The 23,818-nt window shown below is 39.0% G+C and overlaps 1 protein-coding gene across 5 annotated transcripts in view; it reads right to left on the bottom strand.

Moving 5' to 3' along the window:
• Positions 1 to 4,633: 4,633 nt before the first annotated feature.
• The window catches only part of LOC141370809 (metalloproteinase inhibitor 1-like), a 56,802-nt gene continuing 37,617 nt past the window's right edge, over positions 4,634 to 23,818 (bottom strand). For 2 of the 5 annotated variants that reach the window (XM_073882317.1, XM_073882316.1), the window contains 4 exons: positions 6,338 to 6,460; positions 6,110 to 6,183; positions 5,847 to 5,961; positions 4,816 to 5,589 (listed from right to left, as the gene is read on the bottom strand). In XM_073882317.1, coding sequence (XP_073738418.1) covers positions 5,222 to 5,589; positions 5,847 to 5,961; positions 6,110 to 6,183; positions 6,338 to 6,452 — 672 coding nt within the window. In that variant the 5' untranslated portion in view covers positions 6,453 to 6,460 and the 3' untranslated portion in view covers positions 4,816 to 5,221. Of the gene's footprint in view, positions 4,737 to 4,815; positions 5,590 to 5,846; positions 5,962 to 6,109; positions 6,184 to 6,337; positions 6,461 to 23,818 lie in introns of those variants that run through there. The other 3 variants (XM_073882319.1, XM_073882318.1, XR_012375196.1) reach the window with 3 other exon arrangements.

Below are 23,818 nucleotides of genomic sequence, written 5' to 3'. Positions count from 1 at the left end.
AGACCCTCTCTCTGAGGTGCCTGGCTGGCTCAGTGGTAGAGTGTGTGACTCTTGATTCCAGGGTCATGAGTTTGAGCCCCACGTTGGGCATGGAGCCTACTTAAGATTTTTAAAAAATTTTGAATAAAGACCCTCTCTCTAACTACAGTAACATTCTGAGGTACTGGGGGTTTGGACTTCAACATATGAATTTTGGGGACACAATCCAGCCTATAACAATAGATAAATTCATGGGCAGTGGCAAATAGATGTTCCAGTCTATTTCCATCAGCAGTTAATTGCAGCCCCCAGATGGTGTCACATGGAGGGGAAGCTCCACCTAGCCAACTCATGGAATCACAAGAAGTAATAAAATGATGGCTACCAATTTAATCAAATTTATAAGGGATATGGATACACAATGCAACTTGCACATTTCAACCATACGGTCTAAAGAATTTTATGAATAAATACACTATGTAATAATACCTCAATCAAGATATAGAAAAATAGCATTAAATACTCCAAATCTCTCATACCCCTTTGGAGCTAATCATTCTCTTAGGCCAGCTTCAAACACTGAATATCTCTAACTATAGATTAATTTTGCATATTCTAGAATTTAATATAAATAGAATACTACAGTGTAATCTCTGTGATAAATGGTTCTTTCCTCTCAGGACGATGCTTATAAAATTCATCCATGTTGTTGCCTATACTAGTAGTTTACTCCCTCTTTTGGTGGTTACTATTACATTGTATGAATAAACCAAAAATTTTTTTAAAGATTTTATTTATTTATTTGACAGAGAGAGCAAGAGAGCACAAGCAGGGAGAGCAGCAGTGGGAGAGGGAGAAGCAGGCTTTCCCCCGAGCAGGGAGCCCAATGAGGGACTCGATCCCATGATCCTGGGATCATGACCTGAGCCGAACGCAGATGCTTAACCATCTGAGCCACCCAGGCGCCCCTGAATAAACCAAAACTTGTTTATTACTCAATTACTGATGGAAAATGTTTATTTTTCAGGATTTTGGCCATTACAAATAAAGCTGTTATATACATTCATTACAAGTCTCTTTGTTTTTAAACAAGTTATATGTTTTCATTATTTATATAAATACTGAGGTTGTAACCTGATGATCGTATGCTAATTGTATCATTAACTTCATAAGAAATTATTGAACGTTTTCCAAATTGGTTGCAATATTTTATGCTCTCAGGAGCAAACTGGAAGACTTCCAGTTACTTCAAATCCCTGTCAACACTTGGTATTTTCAGTCTTTTTAATTTTAGCCATTGTAGTGAATATGAAATGGTATCTTATAGAGGTTCTATTTACATTTCCCAATAATAAGTATTTTTAGGGACTTTTGGCCCCTCATGTATCATGTTTTATGCATATTTTGCTCATTTGTATTATTTTTCCTTTTGAATAGTAAGAGATTTTTTTCCTTTTAATATATTCTGGATATAGCATGTTTGCCAGATATATGTGTTTTACATTTAACTCCCCTCTCTGGGGATTATTCTCTTATTTTTGGAATTGCAGCTTTTGAAGAATGAAAATTTTAAATTTTAATGAGGCACAATTTATCAGTTTGTCTTTTATAGTTTTTGCTTTTTGTATCCTATGTAAGAAATTATTGCCTATGCAACTGATAAATTTTATTTCATTTAGGCTCTCAGACCATAAAGCTAGGACATGTATGTTACCTATGCATACACGATTGCGTATAAACCTTTTTGTAACCATGTGTGTGTGTTCCACAGAAAACATTCCTGTATCCATTTGGTTCCCTAAGTCTGTGCCAGATGTGCCATCTGTTCCGCAGTGTTCTTTTTCCATAATTCTCTTCTGATTCCAAGGTCGATGGTTGAATTCCAGGGAGGGTGAGATCACACATGATTGGTGCATGGATTTTGCAGCCTCCTCTATGCCTATTAACCATAACTTTGTCCACTTAGGTTCTTGATTCTCTGCCAGGAGCTCTATGTCCTTCTGAGAGTTTTAAATGGGAAGACCTGCTAATTGGAAGGCTGAAATTGGGGTCTGGATAAATTAGCTTGGGACTGTAGGTGTATAAATATCAGGCAGTGCCTTTATTCCTGACACTGCATGCAAGTTCACTCTGATTTCTGAGTCTGTGCCACGAGCACCATCTCTTTTATAAGGCTTCCTCTCCCAGGATGGACCCAGGTGTGCTTGGGAACCTTCAGGGTCTTAGGTTAGAAACTTATGTACATTCGAATTTGAATGAGTGGGTTAATGTAAAACCTGGTACTCTAGTTGGTAAATTTACTTTACAGGGGTACATGTTGACAATTCTGAAATTTCTTCACATGTATACTAGGGTTGAAAAATAAATAATATAAAACGAGAGTCTCTAGTTGGTAAATTTACTTTACAGGGGTACATGTTGACAATTCTGAAATTTCTTTACATGTATACTAGGGTTGAAAAATAAATAATATAAAACGAGAGTCTTATTGTCAGAGAAAAAAACATACAAATAATCAAGAGTTGAGGGCTATAACGAGCCCTGTATTACTCTATAGTTGTTATTAGTATGAAACTCAAATTTATTTTAATATATATTGAGAGAAATAGGGTAATAGTTACAACCACATGGAGATACATAAATTAGCATGCATATATTTCCTGGCTCTGTCTACTGAGAAGGCCCAGAAGCAGTGACACCCCAGTAGCAATGAGTAACCCAGAGCCCAAATATGGTTTTCTAAATTCCATTGTCCAACTGAAAAACAAAGGGGGCATGGCCAACAGAGTATACAAAGGGAAAACAGTGCCTTCCCAGTGGAGAAAGCTGGCAGACACCACCTTAACCAACTGACCATTGTAAGCACGACCAGGGATACAATGTCAATGTTATGTACTTGTGATCTAGATCAATTAGAAAAGTACCTCTTTGTGGGATTCTTCTCCAAAATCGACACCCCCAGTCTAATCATGAAAATACATAGACAAATCCAGTTTCCAGAACACCAGTACCCTGGAAAATTGCCAGGTCATCAAAAATGAGGTTAAATTAAAAAGTTGTTGGGTGCCTGGATGGCTCAGTTGGTTGAGTGTCTGCCTTCAGCTTGGGTCATGATCTCAGAGTCCTGGGATTGAGCCCCACATCAGGCTCCCTGTTGTATGGGGAGCCTGCTTCTCTCTCTCCCTCTGCCTGCTTCTCCCTCTGTGCTGTCAAATAAATAAATAAAATCTTAAAAAAAAAAAAAAAAGAAAAGAAGTCACAGAGGCACCTGGGTGGCTCAGATGGTTAAGCGCCCGCCTTTGGCTCAGGTCATGATCTCCAGGTCCTGGAATCCAGCCCCATGTTGGGTTCCCTGCTCAGTGGGAAATCTGCTTCTCCCTCTCCCTCTGCCTCTCGCCCTGCTTGTGCTTTGTGTCTCTCTCTCTCAAAAGAATAAATAAAATCTTAAAAAAAAAAAAAAGCAGCGGTCACAGACCAGGGACACCTGGGTGGTGCAGTCAGTTGGGCGTCCAACTCTTGGTTTTGGCTCAGGTTGTGATCTCAGGGTCGTGAGATTGAGCTCCACATCCTGCTCTGTGCTCAACACAGAGTCTGCATGAGATTCTCTATCCCTCTCCCTCTGCCTTTCCCTGCTGTGCTCTCTCTCAAATAAATAAATAAATAAATCTTAAAAAAATAGTTGTCACAGATCAGAATAATTTCTGCAGTATCCTGGATTAGATTCTGCACAAAAAAGGGAAAAAGCTATAGAAATCTGAATGAAGTGTCATTTAGTTAATAGTATTGGACTCACACGAATTTCTTAGCATTAACAAATGTACCAGTGTTGCATAAGATGTTATCATTAGAGCAAACTAGGTAAAGCGTATATGTGAATACTTTGTACCATCTTGACACCTTTTCTTTGTAAATCCAAAATTGTTCCAAAATTTAAAATAATTAAGTAAAATAAAATTACACAATTAAATCAAATTAAAAATTAAATAAAACAGAGAAGACACTCTTTCTGGAAGGACTCTGAGGAATTTTTAAGTTAATAAATTATGTTCAAAGGAAAACTTAAACCAATTCCCCCAAATATTCATTGTTCCGACCTAATTTTTTTTTTTAAAGCTTTTATTTCTTTGAGAGAGAGAGGGAGAGAAAGAGAGCATGAGCCGGGGACAGGCAGGGGAGAGGGACAAGTAGACTCCCCTATGAGCAGGGAGCCAACTCAGGGCTCGATCCCAGGACCCCGGGATCACGGCCTGAGTGGAAGGCAGATGCTTAATCGACTGAGCCACCTGGGCACCCCTGTTCAGACCTAATTTTTACCATAAAGCTGTAAATCCTCTATAATATCAATCTATGTCTGCATCTTATATTTTTATAGTGTTTCTGGTACTTTATTTGGGGGAAGATATTTTATTTTAAAGTAATGGAATTTATCAATTTTCCTTCATATTTTGTACCTTTTCTGATTTGAAGTCCTAAATATATTCCTTTCTGTTCTTATAAAAGTTTTCCATTTTATTTTCAGAACTTTAATATGACAAGGAATGACTTTTATATTTGCAAGAGAGTCTTGATTCTGTGGGAACAAGGGACATCCTTTCTCCTGTGATTTTTGGTTCTGCAAATCATCTGGGGAAGGTTAAGGATATGTCAGGTGGAGTCTGGATCTAGCCCTTTGTTTGGGCCCAGGGGTCTTGCTTTGATAGGATGAGGAAATGTCAGGAACTGCAGAATGAGAAAGATTTGGGTCTGGCATGAGGTTTCTGAAGGAATAAGAAATAGAATATGATTGAAGAACTGAGAAGATAAAGGGAATTTGTCACTAGGGTGGGGTTTATCAACTTGGGCTTTATTTTTGTAAATTTTATTGATGCATACACTACTTACAGAAAGTAAACAAAACTGAAGTGTACAATTCAAAGGAGGTGTAAAAAAATTAACTCTGTTAGGAGCCAGGTTAGGAAACAATATTAAAACCCTAATATGTCATTTTGGTTGGAGTGAAGAGAGAAGCCGATGGATTTGGGGTTTGGTATTGGTAGTTCTGGATAGGGGTCCATTCGCAAGACCCACCCGTGGAGGGGACACACATGGAGTACAAGGAATGATTTCCTTCCCATATTTTGTAGCCGCAGTCCTTTTGTTTCCACACACACTCTCTCAAGTCAGGTTGAGGGCAGTCACGCCAGCAGATGAGGCAGGGCTGAATCTAGGGATGGAGGGAGATACAGGACTGCCCACCTCTTGTCTATACCCCCCATCCTGGACAGCAAGGGACAACAGGGGTACAAGAGGAAGCTAAAGGGAACAGTAAAGGGGGCAAGGACAGGAAGGGACAGTGGGAAGAGGCCAGGGCCAGGGAATGGAAGGACGGTGAAGGAGCAGGGATCATCCAGAAAGGGAGCCAGCAAGGGAGAAAGACCTGGGTGAACAAGGACATGGGACAAGAGCAGTGCCTGGGCTGCAGAGAAGAATCACTTAGGTAGCTACTCACTTCACATTTGCATCCCGTTCTGTACGCTACCTCGAAGCCTAGCTTCTGCTGTCTGGTGAGCCGGTACCAGAAATAGACCAGGTGGCATCTCGTGAAGCGCAACGTGCCCCTCCTCAGATAGCCTGCAGTGATGGGCAAGCACAGCCTTAGTGAGCACAGCAGGTATGGAGGTCCTCTGCGAAGTCAGCGCAGAGGGTCTGTGACCTCTAAGGCTGGAAGAGTCAGCCACGAAGGAGGGTCCAGCATTTTCCCAGGAAGAGTCTGTCAGATCATGGAGAGGGGGCCCGTGGTCCTTGGTGGAGCTAGCTGCAGAAGTCAGGTGGTTCTTTCAGGGGGAGGTAGCAAGGTTGAGGGGCTCTATGTGGACAGGGGTGCTCACCTGCAATAAGTAATAGTGATTGGTGGCTGTTCCTCACCCTATAACCACAGTCTGTCCAACTGATGGGTGAGTAGATCTCATGGATTCTTGGGGTGCCCTGGGGAGCCTTGAGCATCTGTGATGGGCGAGAAAGAGTGGCTACAACCTTAGGTTTTCATAGAAGCTGCTAGGCTCCAGAGACCACCCAACTCAGGAAGAGCAGACTGGACAGTCTTGCTTATTTTGATGTAAGGAGGTGAGAAGAAAGGAGGTACTGAGTTTACCTTAATGACATTCACTCTGAAACCTCGTTTTGTCCTGGTGTTGTTTGCTGGTCCTAGGATATCAGCTAATATGACTGGGAGGAGGAAGAAATGGGTCAGAGGCCCATAGGTTCACTGATTTAGGATTTCCCCATCCAAAGTCTCATGGACACATTGCTCAGATCACCAGAGCTCCCCCAGGGTGAGACCTCCTTGGTGGAGACCTCTCTGGTGTCTCCCTAGACTCACCAACGTCTGATGTGCAGTAATATGTCTGAGGGTGCTGAATTTTACAATTACAGGCACTGCAAAGTGTTGACAGGGCCAGGAGCAAAGGAAAGGCCAGCAGGAATGAAGGATCCATGGCGGGTTCTAGGGGACAGAGGGCATGAATTACAGCATGAACTTCTTCTAACCCAGCTCCCCCATCCACCTCTAGGCAGAAACTGGGATGACCGTGGATGACTGTCTACCTCCCTTAATGTTTAAGGACCTGAGAAAGTTTGGGTCCAGCTCCCATGATCTTGTGGACCAGATGCATGAAGTCTATGTCCTGCATCTAAAATGCCTTACCTCTGTCAGTCCGAGCCAAAGGGTGCCACAGCTTCTGCAGCACACCTAGCACCAGGAAGGATAAATAGTCATCTGCATTGCCTTTTTGCCCTGGGGCATATCCACCAGGGAGGCACAATTTGATTACTGGGTGTACTAGTCAGTCAGAATCATTTTTCTCTCATCTTCATTTCCTTTCATCCTTCAGGCATATCGACCAGGCAGGTACAGTGTGATTACTGGGTGCACTTGTCACTTGGAATCTCTCTCTCTGTGGTTATTTAAAGAGCCACCAAATTGACCCATTCCTAGATAGTATTTTGGGCTGAGCTGTGTCCCCCTAAAATTCACATGTTGAAGTCCTAACCCCAGTCCCTCAGAATGTGACTGTATTTGCAGACAGGGTCTTTAAAGAGGGAATTAGAGTAAAATGAGGTCATTCCAGTGGACCCTACTCCGACATGATTGGTATCTTTATGAAAAGAGATTAGGACACAGACACACACATGTACATAGAAGAAAGATCATGTGAAAATAAAACCAGAAGGTGGCCATCTATAAATTAAGGAGATAACTCTCAGAATAAAACAACCCTGCTGACACCCTGATCTCGGACTTCTATGCTCCAGAACTGTGAGGAAATAAGTTTCTGCTGTTCAGGCCACTCAGTCTGTGGTACTTTGTTATGGCAGCCCTAGAAAACCAACAGACTCCTTTGTTTTATTATTCTAAAACATATTTGGGGACTTTATACAACTTAAATTTGCATTAGGATTTTGAGGAAACAAAATCACCTGCAACACCAAATCTATCAAACAAAATTTATTCAGTCATTCAGCTTCTATTCCTTTCCCACAGCTCTATTCTCTGCTACCCCCCTCCATGCTTCCAATTACTATGCTGTGTTTATCCTCCTATTGCTCTTTTAACTGAAATACCTGTAAGCCCAGATACCAGCACATCCATTGTGGCACACTACATATAGCTTTTGTCATCTTGCCATTTTTACTTTAGGGCATACTCTACAATGACACCATAGTAGAATATATTCCTTATTCTTCATATAGTTGTAGAATACTCTGTGTTGATAGGCCCTGGATTATCCATCATTTCTTAATTATTGGTTCTTTCTTTCAACAGTTTTCTGCTGAAATACATCTTTTCTGTATTTAAAAATGTGTCTTTATTTTTTTTCATTTTTATTTCTAAATTTGTATTTTAATCACTGGTGCTCATCACAAATGTACTACTTATTTCCCATCTCCTATTTCACCCCCCCCCACCTCCCTTCTGGTAACCATCAGTTTGTTCTCTAGAATTAAGAGTCTGTTTCTTGGTTTGTTTCTCTCTCTTTTTTTCTCCTTTGCTTACTTGTTTTGTTTCTTTAATTCTACATATGAGTGAAATATATGGTATTTTTCTTTCTCTGACTTACTTCGCTTAGCATTATACTCTCTACTCCATCCATGTTGTTGCAAATGGCAAGATTTCATTCTTTGTTATGGATGAAAAATATTCCAGTGTGTGTGTGTGTGTGTGTGTGTGTGTGTGTGATGTCCTCTTTATCCATTCATCAATCGATGGATACTTGGGCTGCTTCTATATCTTGGTGATTGTAAATAATGCTGCTATACACAGGGGTGCATGTATCCCTTTGAATTAGTGTTTTTGTATTCCTTGGGTAAATACCCAATAGTGCAATTGCTGGTTCGTAGGGTAGCTCTATTTTTAACTTTTTGAGGAAGCTTCACACGTTCACAGTGGCTGCACCAGTTTGCATTCCCACCAACAGTGCAAGAGCGTTCCTCTTTCTCCACATCCTCGCCAACACCTGTTGTTTCTTGTGCTGTTTTTAGCCATTCTGACAGGTGTGAGGTGACATCTCATTGTAGTTTTGATTTGCATTTTCCTGATGATAAGCGATGATGAGCATCTCTCCATGTGTCTGTTGGCCATCTATATGTCTTCTTTGGAGAAATGTTTGTTCATGTCTTCTGCCCCCATTTCTTAATTGGATTATTTGATTTTGAGGTGTTAAGTTTTATAAGTTCTTTATGTATTTTGAATACTGACCCTTTATCGGATTCATCATTTGCAAATGTCTTCTCCCATTCTGTAGATTGCCTTTTAGTCTCATTGATTGTTTCCTTTGCCATGCAGAAGCTTTTTATTTTGATGTAGTCCCAACAGTTTATTTGCTTTTGTTTCCCTTGCCTCAGGAGACCTATCTAGAAAGATGTTGCTATGGCCAGTGTCAGAGAAATCATGACTTGTGCTCTCTTCTAGGATTTTTATGATCTCATATTTAGGTTGCTAATCCATTTTGAATTTATTTTTGTGTATGGTGTAAAAATGTAGTCTAGTTTCATTCTTTTGCATGTTGCTGTCCAGTTTTCCCAATACCAATTGTGATTATACTTTTTCCCACTGTATATTTTTTCTTGCTTTGTCGAAGATTAATTGACCACTGGGTTTATTTCTGGATTTTCTATTCTGTTCCATTGATCTATGTGCCTGTTTTTATGCCAGTACCATACAGTTTTGATTACTAAAGCTTTGTAATACAACCCGATGTCCAGAATTGTGATACCTCCAGCTTTGCTTTTCTTTTTCAAGATTGCTTTGGCAATTCCAGGTCTTTTATGGCTCCTTAAACATTTTAGGATTGTTTGTTCTAGTTTTGTGAAAAACAGTGTTGATATCAACACTGTTGATATTTCATTAGGGATTGCATTAAATACGTTGGATAATACAGACATAAAAATGTGTCTTTACAAGTGATTTCTAGAAATAGGATTGCAGAAAGGGCCCTCTGCACTTTTTTCTGTGACTTGTCCATATTGTCCTATTTTTCCTATAGGGTTATTATTGACTCTCTACTTTTAAAAACTGTATATTAAACATATTAACTCTTCAAGGTATAATTGCAATTATTTTTCTCATATAACATTTTACTTCTCTTGAGTTAAAAAGCAAATAATCAGTTTAACAATATTTTCATTAACTGCATCTGGAATTTGAGTCATAGTTAGCAAAGTCTTCCACTACTAACAGGCATTAGAAGATTTTTACCATGGTTCTTTCCATCATTTCACTTTTTATATTGAGATCTCTACCCATTTGGGATTTTTCTTAGTATCAGTATGATGCGTGAACACAATTTTATTTTTGTCCTTATGGGTATCTAATTAACCCAATACTCCATTAGAAGATACCTTTCTCCATACCTGAGATGTCACCTTTATCATATACTAAATTTGCACATGCATTTGAGACTATATAATGATTTTCTATTCAATTTGTCTGTCTGTCCATTCCTTCATCAGTACCATATTACAGAGATTTTAATACATAACTGAATATGTTCTAGATATTTTAATATTTTTATAGAGAAAATTTTTTTTCATTTTTTGCTTTTTCCAATGCTAGAGGTTGCCCCCAGGTTTGATCTCATGGTGCCTTTCCAGCTTCCAAGCCAGCAATGGCAAGTGAAGTCTTTCTCACATCACAATGTCTGACAATGACTCTGTTGCCTTCTTTTCCCACATTTAAAGGAACTTTGGGATTACACTGGCTCCACTCTGATAAGCCAGGATAATCTATTTTTAAGTGAGCTGATTAACAAACTTAATTCCATTTGTACCATTAATTCTCCTTTGTCATTTAATATAACATTTACAGATTCCAAGTATCTGGATGTGGTTATCTTTGGAGGGGCATTATTTTGACTACCGTAGGGGTCTCTTTCTCCCTCTCTTTCTCACACACACATGCGTTTTTCCTATCCAGGTATATAGAAAATCAGAGCTCCACCACACACACCATCTTTTTATGCTTTGTGAGACTCTTCATTGGAATATCATCTCCAGGCAAATGGAACCACATTGCTGTATTCCAAGTTAATTATTTTTCAACTTTACTGCATAAAATATTCACTATTTTCTCTTAGTCTGGCTTGTTTTTTTTCCTTACAGTGTCTTCTGAATAACAAATATTTTGTTTCAATTAAGTTATTTTTAAACCCTTCATGGTTTGTTTTTGTTCTAATATAGGAATTCTTTGTCCATACCAAGGTTGCAAAAATGTTTTGTTTTCCTCTAGAAGTTGTAGGCAGAAACTTTTACACTTAGGTCTAGGATCCATTTCAAGGTAATGTTTGTGTGTGGTCTGGGGACAGAATAAAAGTTAATTATTTTCCATGTAATATCAATTTTTCTGGCATAATTTCTTGAAAAGACCCATTTTCTCTACTGTATTACCCTGGCCTCTTTGTTGAAAATCAACTCACCCTATATGTATGAGTTTGTTTCTAGATATTTTCTTCCAGTACCTATATAAGTATTCTCATGCTAATACCATATTTTGTTACTATAGCTTTATGATATACTTGAAATTTTGTAGTGTTATTCTTCCCAGTGTATTCTTTCTCAAGGCCACCTTGGCTATTTGCACTGCATGTAGAGCCCACTGGATATACAGTTTAGATACTGCTTGATGGTATCTACAAAAATGCCTGCTAGGCTTTTGTTTGGAATTGATCTGAATCTAGAGATGATTTTAAGGAAAACTGATACCAATATTGAGCCTTTCAAACCATGAGCATTTTCTCTCTACTTATTATACCATTTGAAATTTCTCTCTATAATGTTTAGTAGTGTTATGAGTCTGGCACCTATTTTGTTAAGTTTCTTATTTTTACGCTATTAAAGAAGGTATAAATTATTAATTTCAATTTGTAATTGTTCCTGTCATATGCAAATGAGTACAAGTGAATTTTGTACATTGTTCCTGTCTCTGCAAACTTGCTAAGTTCACTTATTGGTTATAGTAGCTTTTCTTTAGATTTCTTAAGAAATTTTACATACAAGGTTAAGTCATCCATGAATAAAGACTGTTTTTCTTATTCCTTTCTAATCACTGTGACTTTTATTCCTTTGAATTGCCTTATACACTGCCTAGAAGTTTTGTTACAATGAAGAATAGTAGGGATAAGAACAGAAATCTTTACCCTGTTGCTGATCTTGAGAAATCATTCAGTCTTTCACCATTAAGTATGATGTTAGTTGAGAAGTGTTGTTCTACATTCTTTTACAGGTTAACAAATGTTCTCTTCTACTGCTATGCTGCTGAGAGGTATTATCAAGAATAATTGTTGAATTTTCCTAGATATTTTTCTGCATCTACTTAACATATATAATTGAATAGATTCTCTTTAACCATTTATTTGGTTAATGTAGTAAACTACATTCTTTGGTTTTCATAAAGCTAAATCAACTTTCAGTCACATTGCTGGATTTGGTTTGCTAGTATTTTCTTGTGGAATTTGTGTATATGTTCCTGAGGAATATTGATGTTAGAGGGTGTGTGTGTGTGTGTGTGTGTGTATTTGCATTTTCTTTGATTTTAGTGTTGTATTTTTTCATTGATATAATGATTTAAGAAAAGACTTCTCTTTTTTCTTAAAGATTTTGTAAATGAATGTATTATTTTTTAATTTAATTTTATTATGTTAGTCACCATACCTTACATTAGTTTTTGATGTAGTGTTCCATGACTCATTGTTTGCGTATAACACCCAGTGCTCCATGCAATACATGATACCTAATGCCCTAATGCCCATCACCGGGCTAACCCATCCCTCCACCCCCCTCCTCTAAAACCCTCAGTTTGTTTCTCAGAGTCCATAGTCTCTCATGGTTTGTCTCCCCTCTCTGAATCCCCCCTTCATTTTTCCCTTCCTACTGTCTTTTTTTTTTTTATAGCATATAATGTATTAATTGTTTCAGAGATACAGGTTTGTGATTCATCAGTCTTAAACAAATTTTTCCCTCCCTTCCCTATGATCCTCTGTCTTGTTTTGCAAATTCCTCATATCAGTGAGATCATATGATACATGTCTTTCTCTAATACTTATTTCACATAGCATAACACCCTTTAGTTCCATCCACGTCATTGTAAATGGCAAGATACCGTTTTTTTGATGACTGCATAATATTCCATTGTATATACATATACCACATCTTCTTTATTCATTCATCTGTTGATGGACATCTTGGCTCTTTCCACAGTTTGGCTATTGTGGACATTGCTGCTAGAAACATTGGGGTGCACGTACCCCTTCTGATCACTACATTTGTATCTTTGGGGTAAATACCCAGTAGTGCAATTGCTGGGTTGTAGGGTAGCTCTATTTTCAACTTTTTGAGGAAACTCCTTATTGTTTTCCAGAGTGGCTGCACCAGCTTGCATTTCTACCAACAGTGTAGGAGGGTTCCCCGTTCTCTGCATCCTTGCCAGTATCTGTCATTTCCTGATTTGTTAATTTTAGCCATTCTGACTGGTGTTAGGTGGTATCTCATTGAGGTTTTTATTTGTATTGCCCTGATGCCAAGTGATGTTGAACACTTTTTCATGTGTCTGTTGGCCATCTGGATATCTTCTTTGCAGAAATGTCTGTTCATGTCTTCTGCCCATTTTTTGATTGGATTAGTTGCTCTCTGGGTGTCGAGTTTGATAAGTTCTTTATATATTTTGGATACCAGCCCTTTATCTGATATGTCATCTGCAAATAACTTCTCCCATTCTGTCAGTTGTCTTTTGGTTTTGTTGACTTTCTTTTGCTGTGCAGAAGCTTTTTATCTTGATGAAGTCCCAATAGTTCATTTTTGCCCTTGCTTCCCTTGCCTTTGGCGATGTTTCTAGGAAGAAGTTGCTGTGGCTGAGGTCGAAGAGGTTGCTGCCTGTGTTGTCGTCGAGGATTTTGATGGATTCCTGTCTCACATTTTGGTCTTTCATCCATTTTGAGTCTATTTTTGGGGGTGGTGTAAGAAAATGGACAAGTTTCATTCTTCTGCACATGGCTGTCCAATTTTCCCAACACCATTTGTTGAAGAGACTGTCTTTTTTCCACTGGACATTCTTTCCTGCTTTGTCAAAGATTAGTTGACCATAGAGCTGAGGGTCCATTTCTGGGCTCCCTATTCTGTTCCATTGTCTATGTGCCTGTTTTTATGCCAGTACCACACTGTCTTGATGATTACAGCTTTGTAATAGAGCTTGAAGTCTGGAATTGTGATGCCACCAGCTTTTCTTTTCTTTTTCAACATTCCTCAGGCTATTCGGGGTCTTTTCTGGTTCCATACAAATTTTAGGATTATTTGTTCCATTTCGTTGAAAAAAGTAGATGGTATTTTGATGGGGATTGCATTGGATGTGTGTAGATTGCTCTAGGTAGCATAGACATTTTCACAATACTTGTTCTTCCAATCCATGAGCACGGAAAATTTTTCCATTTCTTTGTGCCTTCCTCAATTTCTTTCATGAGTATTCTATAGTTTTCTGAGTACAGATCCTTTGCCTCTTTGGTTAGATTTATTCCTCGGTATCTTATGGCTTTGAGTGCAATTGTAAATGGGATCGACTCCTTAATTTCTCTTTCTTCTGTCTTGTTGTTGGTGTATAGAAATGCCACTGATTTCTGTGGATGATTTTATATCCTGCCACTTTAGTGAATTCCCTATATGTGTTCTAGCAGTTTTGGGGTGGAGTCTTTTGGGTTTTCCACATAAAGTATCATATCATCTGCAAAGAGAGAGAGTTTGACTACTTCTTTGCCTATTTGGATGCCTTTTATTTTTTTCTGTTGTCTGATTCCTGAGGCTAGGACTTCTAGTACTATGTTGAATAGCAGAGGTGATAGTGGACATCCCTGCTGTGTTCCTGACCTTAGGGGAAAAGCTCTCAGTTTTCCCCATTGAGAATGATATTCGCTGTGGGTTTTTCATAGTTGGCTTTTATGATATTGAGGTATGTACGCTCTAACCCTACACTGTGAAGAGTTTTAATCAAGAAAGGATGCTGTACTTTGTCAGATGCTTTTTCTGCATCTATTGAGAGGATCATATGGTTCTTGTTCTTTCTTTTATTAATGTATTGTATCATGTTGATTGATTTGTGGATGTTGAACCAACCTTGCAGCCCAGGAAAAAATCCCACTTGGTCGTGGTGAATAATCCTTTTAATGTACTGTTGGATCCTATTGGCTAGTATTTTGGTGAAAATTTTTGCATCCATGTTCATCAAGGATATTGGTCTGTAATTCTTTTTGATGGGGTCTTTGTCTGGTTTTGGGATCAACGTAATGGTGGCCTCATAAAATGAGTTTGGAAGTTTTCCTTCCATTTCTATTTTTTGGAACAGTTTCAGAAGAATAGGTATTAATTCTTCTTGAAATGTTTGATAGAATTCCCCTGGGAAGCCATCTGGCCCTGGGCTCTTGTTTGTTAGGAGATTTTTGATGACTGCTTCAATTTTCTTACTGATTATGGGTCTATTCAGGTTTTCTATTTCTTCCTGGTTCAGTTTTGGTAGTTTATAAGTCTCTAGGAATGCATCCATTTCTTCCAGATTTTCTAATTTGCTGGCATATAGTTGTTAATAATATGTTCTTATAATTGTTTGTATCTCTTTCGTGTTGGGTGTGATCTCTCCTCTTTCATTCATGATTTTATTTATTTTGGGTCATTTCTCTTTTCTTTTTGATAAGTCTGGCCAGGGGTTTATCAATCTTATTAATGCTTTCAAAGAAGGAGCACCTTGTTATGTTGATCTGTTCTACTGTTCTTTTGGTTTCTATTTCATTGATTTCTGCTCTGATCTTTATGATTTCTCTTCTCCTGCTGGGTTTAGCCTTTATTTGCTATTCTTTCTCCAGCTCCTTTAGGTGTAGGGTTAAGTTGTGTATTTGAGACCTTTCTTGTTTCTTGAGAAAGGCTTGTATTGCCATATACTTTCTTCTTAGGGCTGCCTTTGCTGCATCCCAAAGATTTTGAACAGTTGTGTTTTCATTTTCATTGGTTTCCATGAATTTTTTAAATTCTTTAATTTCCTGGTTGACCCATTCATTCTTTAGTAGGATGCTCTTTACCCTCCATGCATTTGAGTTCTTTCCAACTTTCCTCTTGTGATGAGTTCTAGTTTCAAAGCATTGTGGTCTGAAAATATGCAGGGAATGATCCCAATCTTTTGGTACCGGTTGAGACCTTTTTTGTGACCTAGGATGTGATCTATTCTGGAGAGTGTTCCATGGGCACTAGAGAAGAATGTGTATTCTGTGGCTTTGGGATGGAATATTCTGAATATATCTGTGAAGTCCATCTGGTCCAGTATGTCATTTGAAGCTTTTATTTCCTTGTTGATCTTTTGCTTAGATGATCTGTCCATTTCAGTGAGAGGGGTGTTGAAGTCCCCTACTATTATTGTATTGTTGTTGATGTGTTTCTTTGATTTTGTTATTAATTGGCTTATATAATTGGCTGCTCCCATGTCATGGCATGGATATTTACAACTGTTAGATCTTCTTGTTGGACAGAGCCTTTAAGTATGCTATAGTGTCCTTCCTTATCTCTTGTAATAGTCTTTGGTTTAAAATCTAATTTGTCTGATATAAGGATTGCCACCCCATCTTTCTTTTGATATCCACTAGCATGGTAAATGGTTTTCCACCCCCTCACTTTCAATCTGGAGGTGTCTTTGCATCTAAAATGAGTATCTTGCAGGCAGCATATCAATGGGTCTTGTTTTTTTTTTTTATCAAATCTAATACCCTATGTCTTTTGATTGGGCATTTAGCCCATTTACATTCAGGGTAACTATTGAAAGATATGAATTTAGTGCCATTGTATTGCCTGTAAGGTGACTGTTATTGTATATTGTCTGTGTTCCTTTTTGGTCTATGTTACTTTTAGGCTCTGTCTTTGCTTAGAGGACCCCTTTCAGTATTTCTTGTAGGGCTGGTTTGGTGTTAGCAAATTCTTTTAGTTTTTGTTTGTCCTGGAAGCTTTTTATCTCTCCTTCTATTTTCAATGACAGCCTAGCTGGATATAGTATTCTTGGCTGCATATTTTTCTCGTTTAGTGCTCTGAATATATCATGCCAGTCCTTTCTGGCCTGCCAGGTCTCTGTGGATAGGTCTGCTGCCAATCTAATATTTCTACCATTGTAGGTTACAGACGTCTTGTCCCGAGCTGCTTTCAGGATTTTTTCTTTGTCTCTGAGACTTGTAAGTTTTAGTATTAGATGTCAGGTTGTTGACCTATTTTTACTGATTTTGAGGGGCATTCTCTGTGCCTCCTGGATTTTGATGCCTGCTTCCTTTCCTACATTAGGGAAGTTCTCCACTATAATTTGCTCCAATATACCTTCTGCCCCTCTCTCTCTTTCTTCTTCTTCAGGGATCCCAATTATTCTAATACTGTTTCATCTTATGGTTTCACTTCTCTCTCAAATTCTGCCCTTGTGATCTAGTAGTTGTTTCTCTCTTTTTCTCAGCTTGTTTATTCTTCATCCTTTGGTCTTCTATATCACTAATTCTCTCTTCTGCCTCATTTATTCGGCAGAGCCTCCTTTTTTGATTGCACCTCATTAATAGCCTTTTTTACTTCGACTTGGTTAGATTTTAGTTCTTTCATTTCTCCAGAAAGGGATTCTCTAGTATCTTCCATGTTTTTTTCAAGCCCAGCTAGTATCTTTATAATCGTCATTCTGAACTCTAGTTCTGACATCTTACTAATGTCCGTATTGATTAAGTCCCTGGCAGTCGGTACTGCTTGTTCTTTTTTTTTGAGGTGAGTTTTTCTGTCTTGTCATTTTGTCCAGAGGACAACAGATGAATGAGAGAACAAAATGCTAAAAGGGTAACAATGACCCCAGACAAATATATACTAAACAAATCAGAAGAGACCTGAAATCAAGTGGAAAACAAAGTGAAAGAAAAAAAAAAGAGTATGATCAGGCTGGTGAATAGATCAGAGCCACACACTAGATTTTGGCTGTATTTTGGTCTGTTAGAAGAAACTGCCTCCAAAATTTTAAAGAAAGAAAAACTTAAGTATGTAGAAAAATAAGGGTAAATACAATGAAGGGATGGAATATGACTCTAAAGATGAAAATATAAAAGATTTTATAACAGGAATTGATATGATAGGAAGTTGGTTGAAAAAGAAGAAAAATTAAAAAAAAAAAAACCAACAAAAAAAGGGAGAGAATGTGATCAGGCAGGAGACAAGAACAAAGCCATACACTAGAGATTTAGGGTATATTTTGGTCTGTTAGAAGAAAATGTAACCTTAAAAATAAGGTTAACTACAATGAAGGGATAGTATATGAATTTAAAAATGAAAATTAAAAGATTTTTTTAAAAGATTTATTTTTATTTTGAGAGAGTGAGAATGAGAGAGAGAGGGAGAGTACATGAGTGGGGAGGGTTAGAGGGAGAAGCAGGCTTCTCGCTGAACAGGGAGCCCGATGCGGGACTCAATCCCGGGACTCCAGGATCATGACCTGAGCTGAAGGCAGTTGCTTAACCAACTGAGCCACCCAGGCACCCTAAAAAAGATTTTAACAAAAGGAATTGATAAGATGTTGGCTGAAAAAGGGAAGAACCACAAAAAAATAAAGAAAATTTAAAAAATTAACTTTGAAAGTAAAGAATCATGGGGGAAAAAAGCCATGAATTCTATGTGCTGTATTCCCATAGTGCTGGAGTTCTGCCGTTCTCATTGATCAGTAAACTTGGTCTTGGCTGAAAGTTCTTGCTGATCTTCTGGGGGAGGGGCCTGTTGCAGAGATTCTCAAATGTCTTTGCCAGAGGTGGAATTGCCCCACCCTTGCCAGGGGCCGGGCTAAGTCATCTGCTCAGGTTTGCTCTCAGTAGCTTTTGTTCCCTGAAAGCCTTCTGTACAGCTTTGGAGGACAAGCATGAAAATAGCGGCCTCCCAATCTCCGCCCCGGAGGAGTTGAGAACTCGGGGCCCCGCTCTTCAGTGCGCCCCCAGAGAAAAGCAGTCAATCACTCCCGTCTCCCCAGTCTCCGGCCACACTCCGTGCTCACCGGCCTGTGACTGAGCATTTCTATCTCTGGCACCCAACCCCATTTGGAGTCTCCAAACCTAGCAGATTCCTGTAGTGCGCTCCCATGCCACTCCTCCTGGGGGAGGAAGGAGAATCTCCCCAGATCTGCCACTTGTTGGGTCCCTGCTGGAAGAGCAGTGGCCCGACTGTGCCGTGGATCACAGTTTATGGCAACCCCGAGATGAGAGCCCACTCCTCGGCTCCGTCTTTGCAGCCAGCTTCTCCGCTCCGATACCTGGAAGCTCTGCTGCACTCAGGCACCCCCGGTCTTTCTGTGACCCTGAGGGTCCTGAGACCACACTGTCCCAGCAAGGGTTCCACACCCCCCTTAGGCACTAGAGTGACGTCCCTCAGAGGAGCAGACTTCTAAAAGTTCTGATTTTGTGCTCCATTGCTCCATCATTTGCCGGTAGCCGCTGACGGAGGCTCCCTTCCCCCACTGTCTATCTTCCCATATTTTGCCTCAGATTCACTTCTCTGCACATCTTACCTTCCAGAAAGTGGTCGCTTTTCTGTTCAGAGAGTTGCTGCTATTCCTTTCTTCGATCTGTTGAGTTTGTAGGTGTTCAGAATGGTTTGATACCTATCTAGCTGAATTCCTGGGACCAGACAAAATTTAGGTCTCCTACTCCTCCGCCATCTTGCTCCTCCTCACAAATGTATTATTTTTGCCTTAAAAGTTTGCTAGATTAACCAGGGAAGTAAAGTTTATTTGCATTGTAAGAAAAATTCAGTAAATAATTTCTTTAACCAATATAGTGGTACTGAAATTTCTATTTGTTCTTTTTTTTTTTAAGATTTTATTTATTTATTTGAGAGAGAGAGAGAGCACACATGAGCGGGGGGAGAGGCAGAGGGACAAACGGACTCCCTGTTGAGCAGGAAGCCCTATGAGGGGCTCAATCCCAGGACCCTGAGATCATGAACTGAGCTGAAGGCAGATGCTTAAATTGAGCCACCCAGGTGCCCTTATTTGTTCTTGTGTATATTTTGGAAATTTTTATCCTTCAGGGAATCTGTCCAATTCACCTAAACTTTCAAATTTATTGGCATAAAGTTCTTTACAATATTCTGTAATTTTATTTTTATATATGTAAGATCTGTAATGATGTCCTTTTATCATTCCAGATAATGGTAATCTGCACATTTTCTCATTTTTCCTTGATAATGTACCCACTGAATTGTCAATGTGATAGCCTTTTCAAAAGACAACCTTCTGGTTTAATCAATATTCTCCATTTTTCTATTGATTCCTATTCATTGCCTGAAACAGGAGAAGAGACCCTATTTCTGATCTTTCCAACTTATCTTAGAAATAGTGCTTTTTGCTTGGTCAGTTTGTGTATTAGACCCGGCAGATGGGGATGCGGAGAAGGCCTTTCATAGTGAAAAAGAGAGAGCAGTAGCATTAACAGGCATTTGCCATGCACTCTATGTTAGCTGCCAGTGATATTAACATTAGTAAGGGAAGGCTGACTTTATGCTTCTTCAAGTTTGTAGCATCTTCCAGTTCTCATTATGGCAATGTAAGATTGCTCAGTATTTTTTTTTTAAGATTTATTTATTTGAGAGAGAAAAGAAAGAGGGAGAGAGAATGCGTGCAAGCACGGGGAGAAGCAGAGGGAGAGGAAGAAAAGCAGACTCCCTGCTGAGTGCAGATCCCTGAGATCAGGACCTGAGCCTAAATAGAGAATAAGACATTTAACTCACGGAGCCACTCAGGCACCCGGAGATAGCCCTGTGTTTTAAGTATTACTCGACTCACCTAAAAATCGTTTTTTTTTTTTTAAACATTTTATTATTTATTTGAGAGAGAGAGAATGAGAGATAGAAAGCACGAGAGGGAAGAGGGTCAGAGGGAGAAGCAGACTCTCCGCTGAGCAGGGAGCCTGATGCGGGACTCGATCCCGGGACTCCAGGATCATGACCTGAGCTGAAGGCAGTCGCTTAACCAACTGAGCCACCCAGGCGCCCTAATAATCGGTCTTTGATCACCTCATAGGCATAGCAAGTGTTATCTAATGAAGTCTATCATTGCTTGTTCCCATTTACCATGTATCTTGGATCAAAAATGAACAGGGGCAGAGGCTGGGCTTACACATCAATGTGTCACTGTAGCATCTAATGTTTCACTCACTTGTTTGGGTATCAAGAACTAGTTTTAGTTTCACCATGAAATTGCTTTATGATAAGGAACTCTTTGATTCAGTTCTTTTCTAAAAAATTAAGAATGATGTGCTACATGTTTTTTGCTCCTACAGTGGAAATATTTGTTTTATAGCTACTAGATATAGAACAAAATTAAATCTCTGTTAACACTCATTAAAGCTGGTTTTGAACAGCTAAGCTAACTTTGAGTTGGGAAACTCAGAACTTGACCATTTTGCAATAGTTCACCTAGACAAGAGCAATTAGTCTTGAGGAAAGGCAAAAGTACTAATTAATACATTAAAAGGTGAATGGTTTAAGATGTTTAAAATGAATGACAAAGAAAGTTTGGTATAATGATTAAAAGAAAACTATGAGAGAGAGATGAAGGATGTTTTGAATTTGTTTAATTTTTAATTTTACATTTGTTTCACTGACTATAAGAATAGTGTCCATACATCATTCCTTGATTCGAGTGTGACTTATGGAATGCCTAATATAAACCGGTCCCTGAGGAAACAGAAGACAAAGAGTTTTTGACTTTAAGGACTCCAAGTTAATAGAAGGTGTGTTGGTGGTGGTAGGTGGCTGGGGAATGTATCATAATAGTGTGACAAGTGCATTAGGACACATAAGAGATAGCTTATATGGTCTTGGGGGTAGGACACAGCATGGGAGGAATTTATTCTAAGCTTGAAATTCAGGGAAACATGCAAAAAATAGTAAGAGAACAGGAGTTTTAATAGTTAATCATTACATTTTGGTGAAATTAGCTCTAGAAAGGAAGATAAAATTGACCTGGCTGCTGACAAGGAACCAGTCACCCCATTGCTATTTTATGTATCTATAAGATAAAAAGAGCAAATGAAAAAAAAATTAAGGTCTTCTTTCTTTATAAAGATTTTTTTTATTATGAAAGACATAAAAAGGAAATCAAAGATATGGAAGGTAAAAAGATTTTGTGGGTCAAGATAACAGGGACACATGACCATAACAACCAAGAACACATTTAAATAAGTATTAAGAATAATACAAGGCCATAATCATCTTATTATTCCTTTGGATAAACCCCATCTGGTCACCAAAAACTCAGAAGATGTAAATTGCCTAATGGTGATAGGTGGGTGCCTCTATTTTCATAGGCCCCTGGATCCCAGATCTGTTTCCCTGTGGAAGTAATGAAGCTAGTCAGCATCATCACTCTTCAAAGAATTAGAAAACAAGAAGGAGCACAAAATCATTTCCAAGTCACCCGCTGCCAGTTAAATAAGATTTGAATGGATTTTCTAATGTTTCAAAGTATTTCTTTGCAGACAGCTAAGAAATTCATAAAACCAGGCATGAGAGTTATATTGCCTGCAAGAGTAAACAGTTACGATATAGGAGTAACTGCCTACACCCAGAGAGCCCTTTAAGAGAAGACTGATAAGAGTTTCTGTATCTCAGACAGAAGGAAAGGGCCCCTTTGATCATTCTCATGCAAATCCCCAATAGCTGACAGAAAGCTGCTTTAGGTTGTGCCATATTTTCTTTTTAAAATGCATATGGAACAACTGGCTTAGAAGTAACACTTTCCTTCTGAAGATATTTTTTTTTCTTAAATTGGAAACAATTATGGGAGTTAGACTCTTCCTCTTTTTAAACAGAAATTTTCTTTTTAACTTTTTTTTCTCTGAAAAAATTCCTTTAGAGGTATAGGCAACAAAACAATGCAATTAGCTTCTGGATTTGTTTATCAGAATGGCTCAAAGTTCCTTCTTCTTTTTCTCCATCTTGATGTAATCAGAAAAAGAGGCACAAAACATCAGTACCAGTTGCCTCGTTTCCTATTCCTTGGATTTCAAAAGACACACCAAATGGTCTCTCGACTCAGCTGAAGGAGGTAGAAAGTTGCAGTTAGGAACCCCCCACACACCTTTTTTGGTTTAATTTTCTGTGACCTCTTTCTCTGAGCGAAGTCCCTTCCTGGTATCCTCTACTTCTCTGGTCACTGTGATGGGTCTTGGGTTTTCAGGTGAGGTGGGGTCCCTTACCAGTTGCTTCACTCTGGTGCTCTAGTTCTTTGAAACAGTGATATAATTCTGCACAATACAGTGGTATTGTCAAATCAGACAGGGAGGAATGAGCACCTGCCTCAAGTTCCTCTCCCAACCTAGAATGCCCCACTCCCTTCCTTTCTTCCACCTACATCTTCACGGTACAGCGTTAGTGTTACCTCTTCCACTGACAGCCTATCATTCCCACTGGCAGATATCACAGAACTTCTTGGAACTTTTGGTAAACATAATCATCAGGCCCACAGAAGACACTGGGACTTAAATGTTCTGTAATTATTTTTGGATAATTTGGCTTTCATTTATTTCTTCATTAATTGAGCACATAGTTCTTGGGGCCTTCTGGGGGACAGATGGAAGATGAAGAGCACACAGTCCATGCCCTCAAGGACCTGCCAGATTCCTGGTGATGGTAGACACCAACTGTTGAGATGGTAGTCAACAACCTCTGAGGCTCAGTTGGATAATTCTCCTCAAATCCAAATTGTTCCAAACTGAACTTTGTCTCCTTTGTCCCAACTCATTTCTTCTCCTAATTAATGGCAACAGTAGTCAGTCCCAAGTGACTCAGGTCTGTCCCCTGGGGTCACACTTTCCTCTGCCTTCTCCCCCATGCTCAGACCCAACATTTAACAACCAAGTCAGCACCCCCAGAACCTCATAAGCACTTCTGGGCCTTCACCGACACTGTCCCTTCTGCCTGAATATTCTCCTTCAGCCTGGTAAAATTGGAAGGAAAGAGTCTATAAGGACTAGTGCAAAGTGTACGGAAAGTTTGCATAGGGCTGATATGAGTTATGAGTTATTATTATTGCTGGTGTCCTTATTATTGTTTCAAAAGGCAGAAAACCCAATTCAAACTGCCTTAAATAATAAATGTGCTTTGTTGGCTAAGTGAAGAGAAAGGAAAGACTAGCTTCAGGTGAGACTTGGTCCAGGGCTCCAATTATCTGACCAGGATTCAATTTCTTTCTCTTCTTTGTTGGGGCTCACAAGTTACTAGCAGTTTCTTCCCTCTCATTCCAAAATGGCTTCAGCAGTTTCTTTGGCTATGTATGTTCTGCTTA

This window comes from Callorhinus ursinus, unplaced genomic scaffold (genome assembly GCF_003265705.2).
Source record: "Callorhinus ursinus isolate GAN/ISIS: 27379988/994484 unplaced genomic scaffold, GSC_fseal_2.0 scaffold46, whole genome shotgun sequence".
NCBI lineage: Eukaryota > Metazoa > Chordata > Mammalia > Carnivora > Otariidae > Callorhinus > Callorhinus ursinus.
This window is presented reverse-complemented; position numbering and strand designations above follow the sequence as displayed.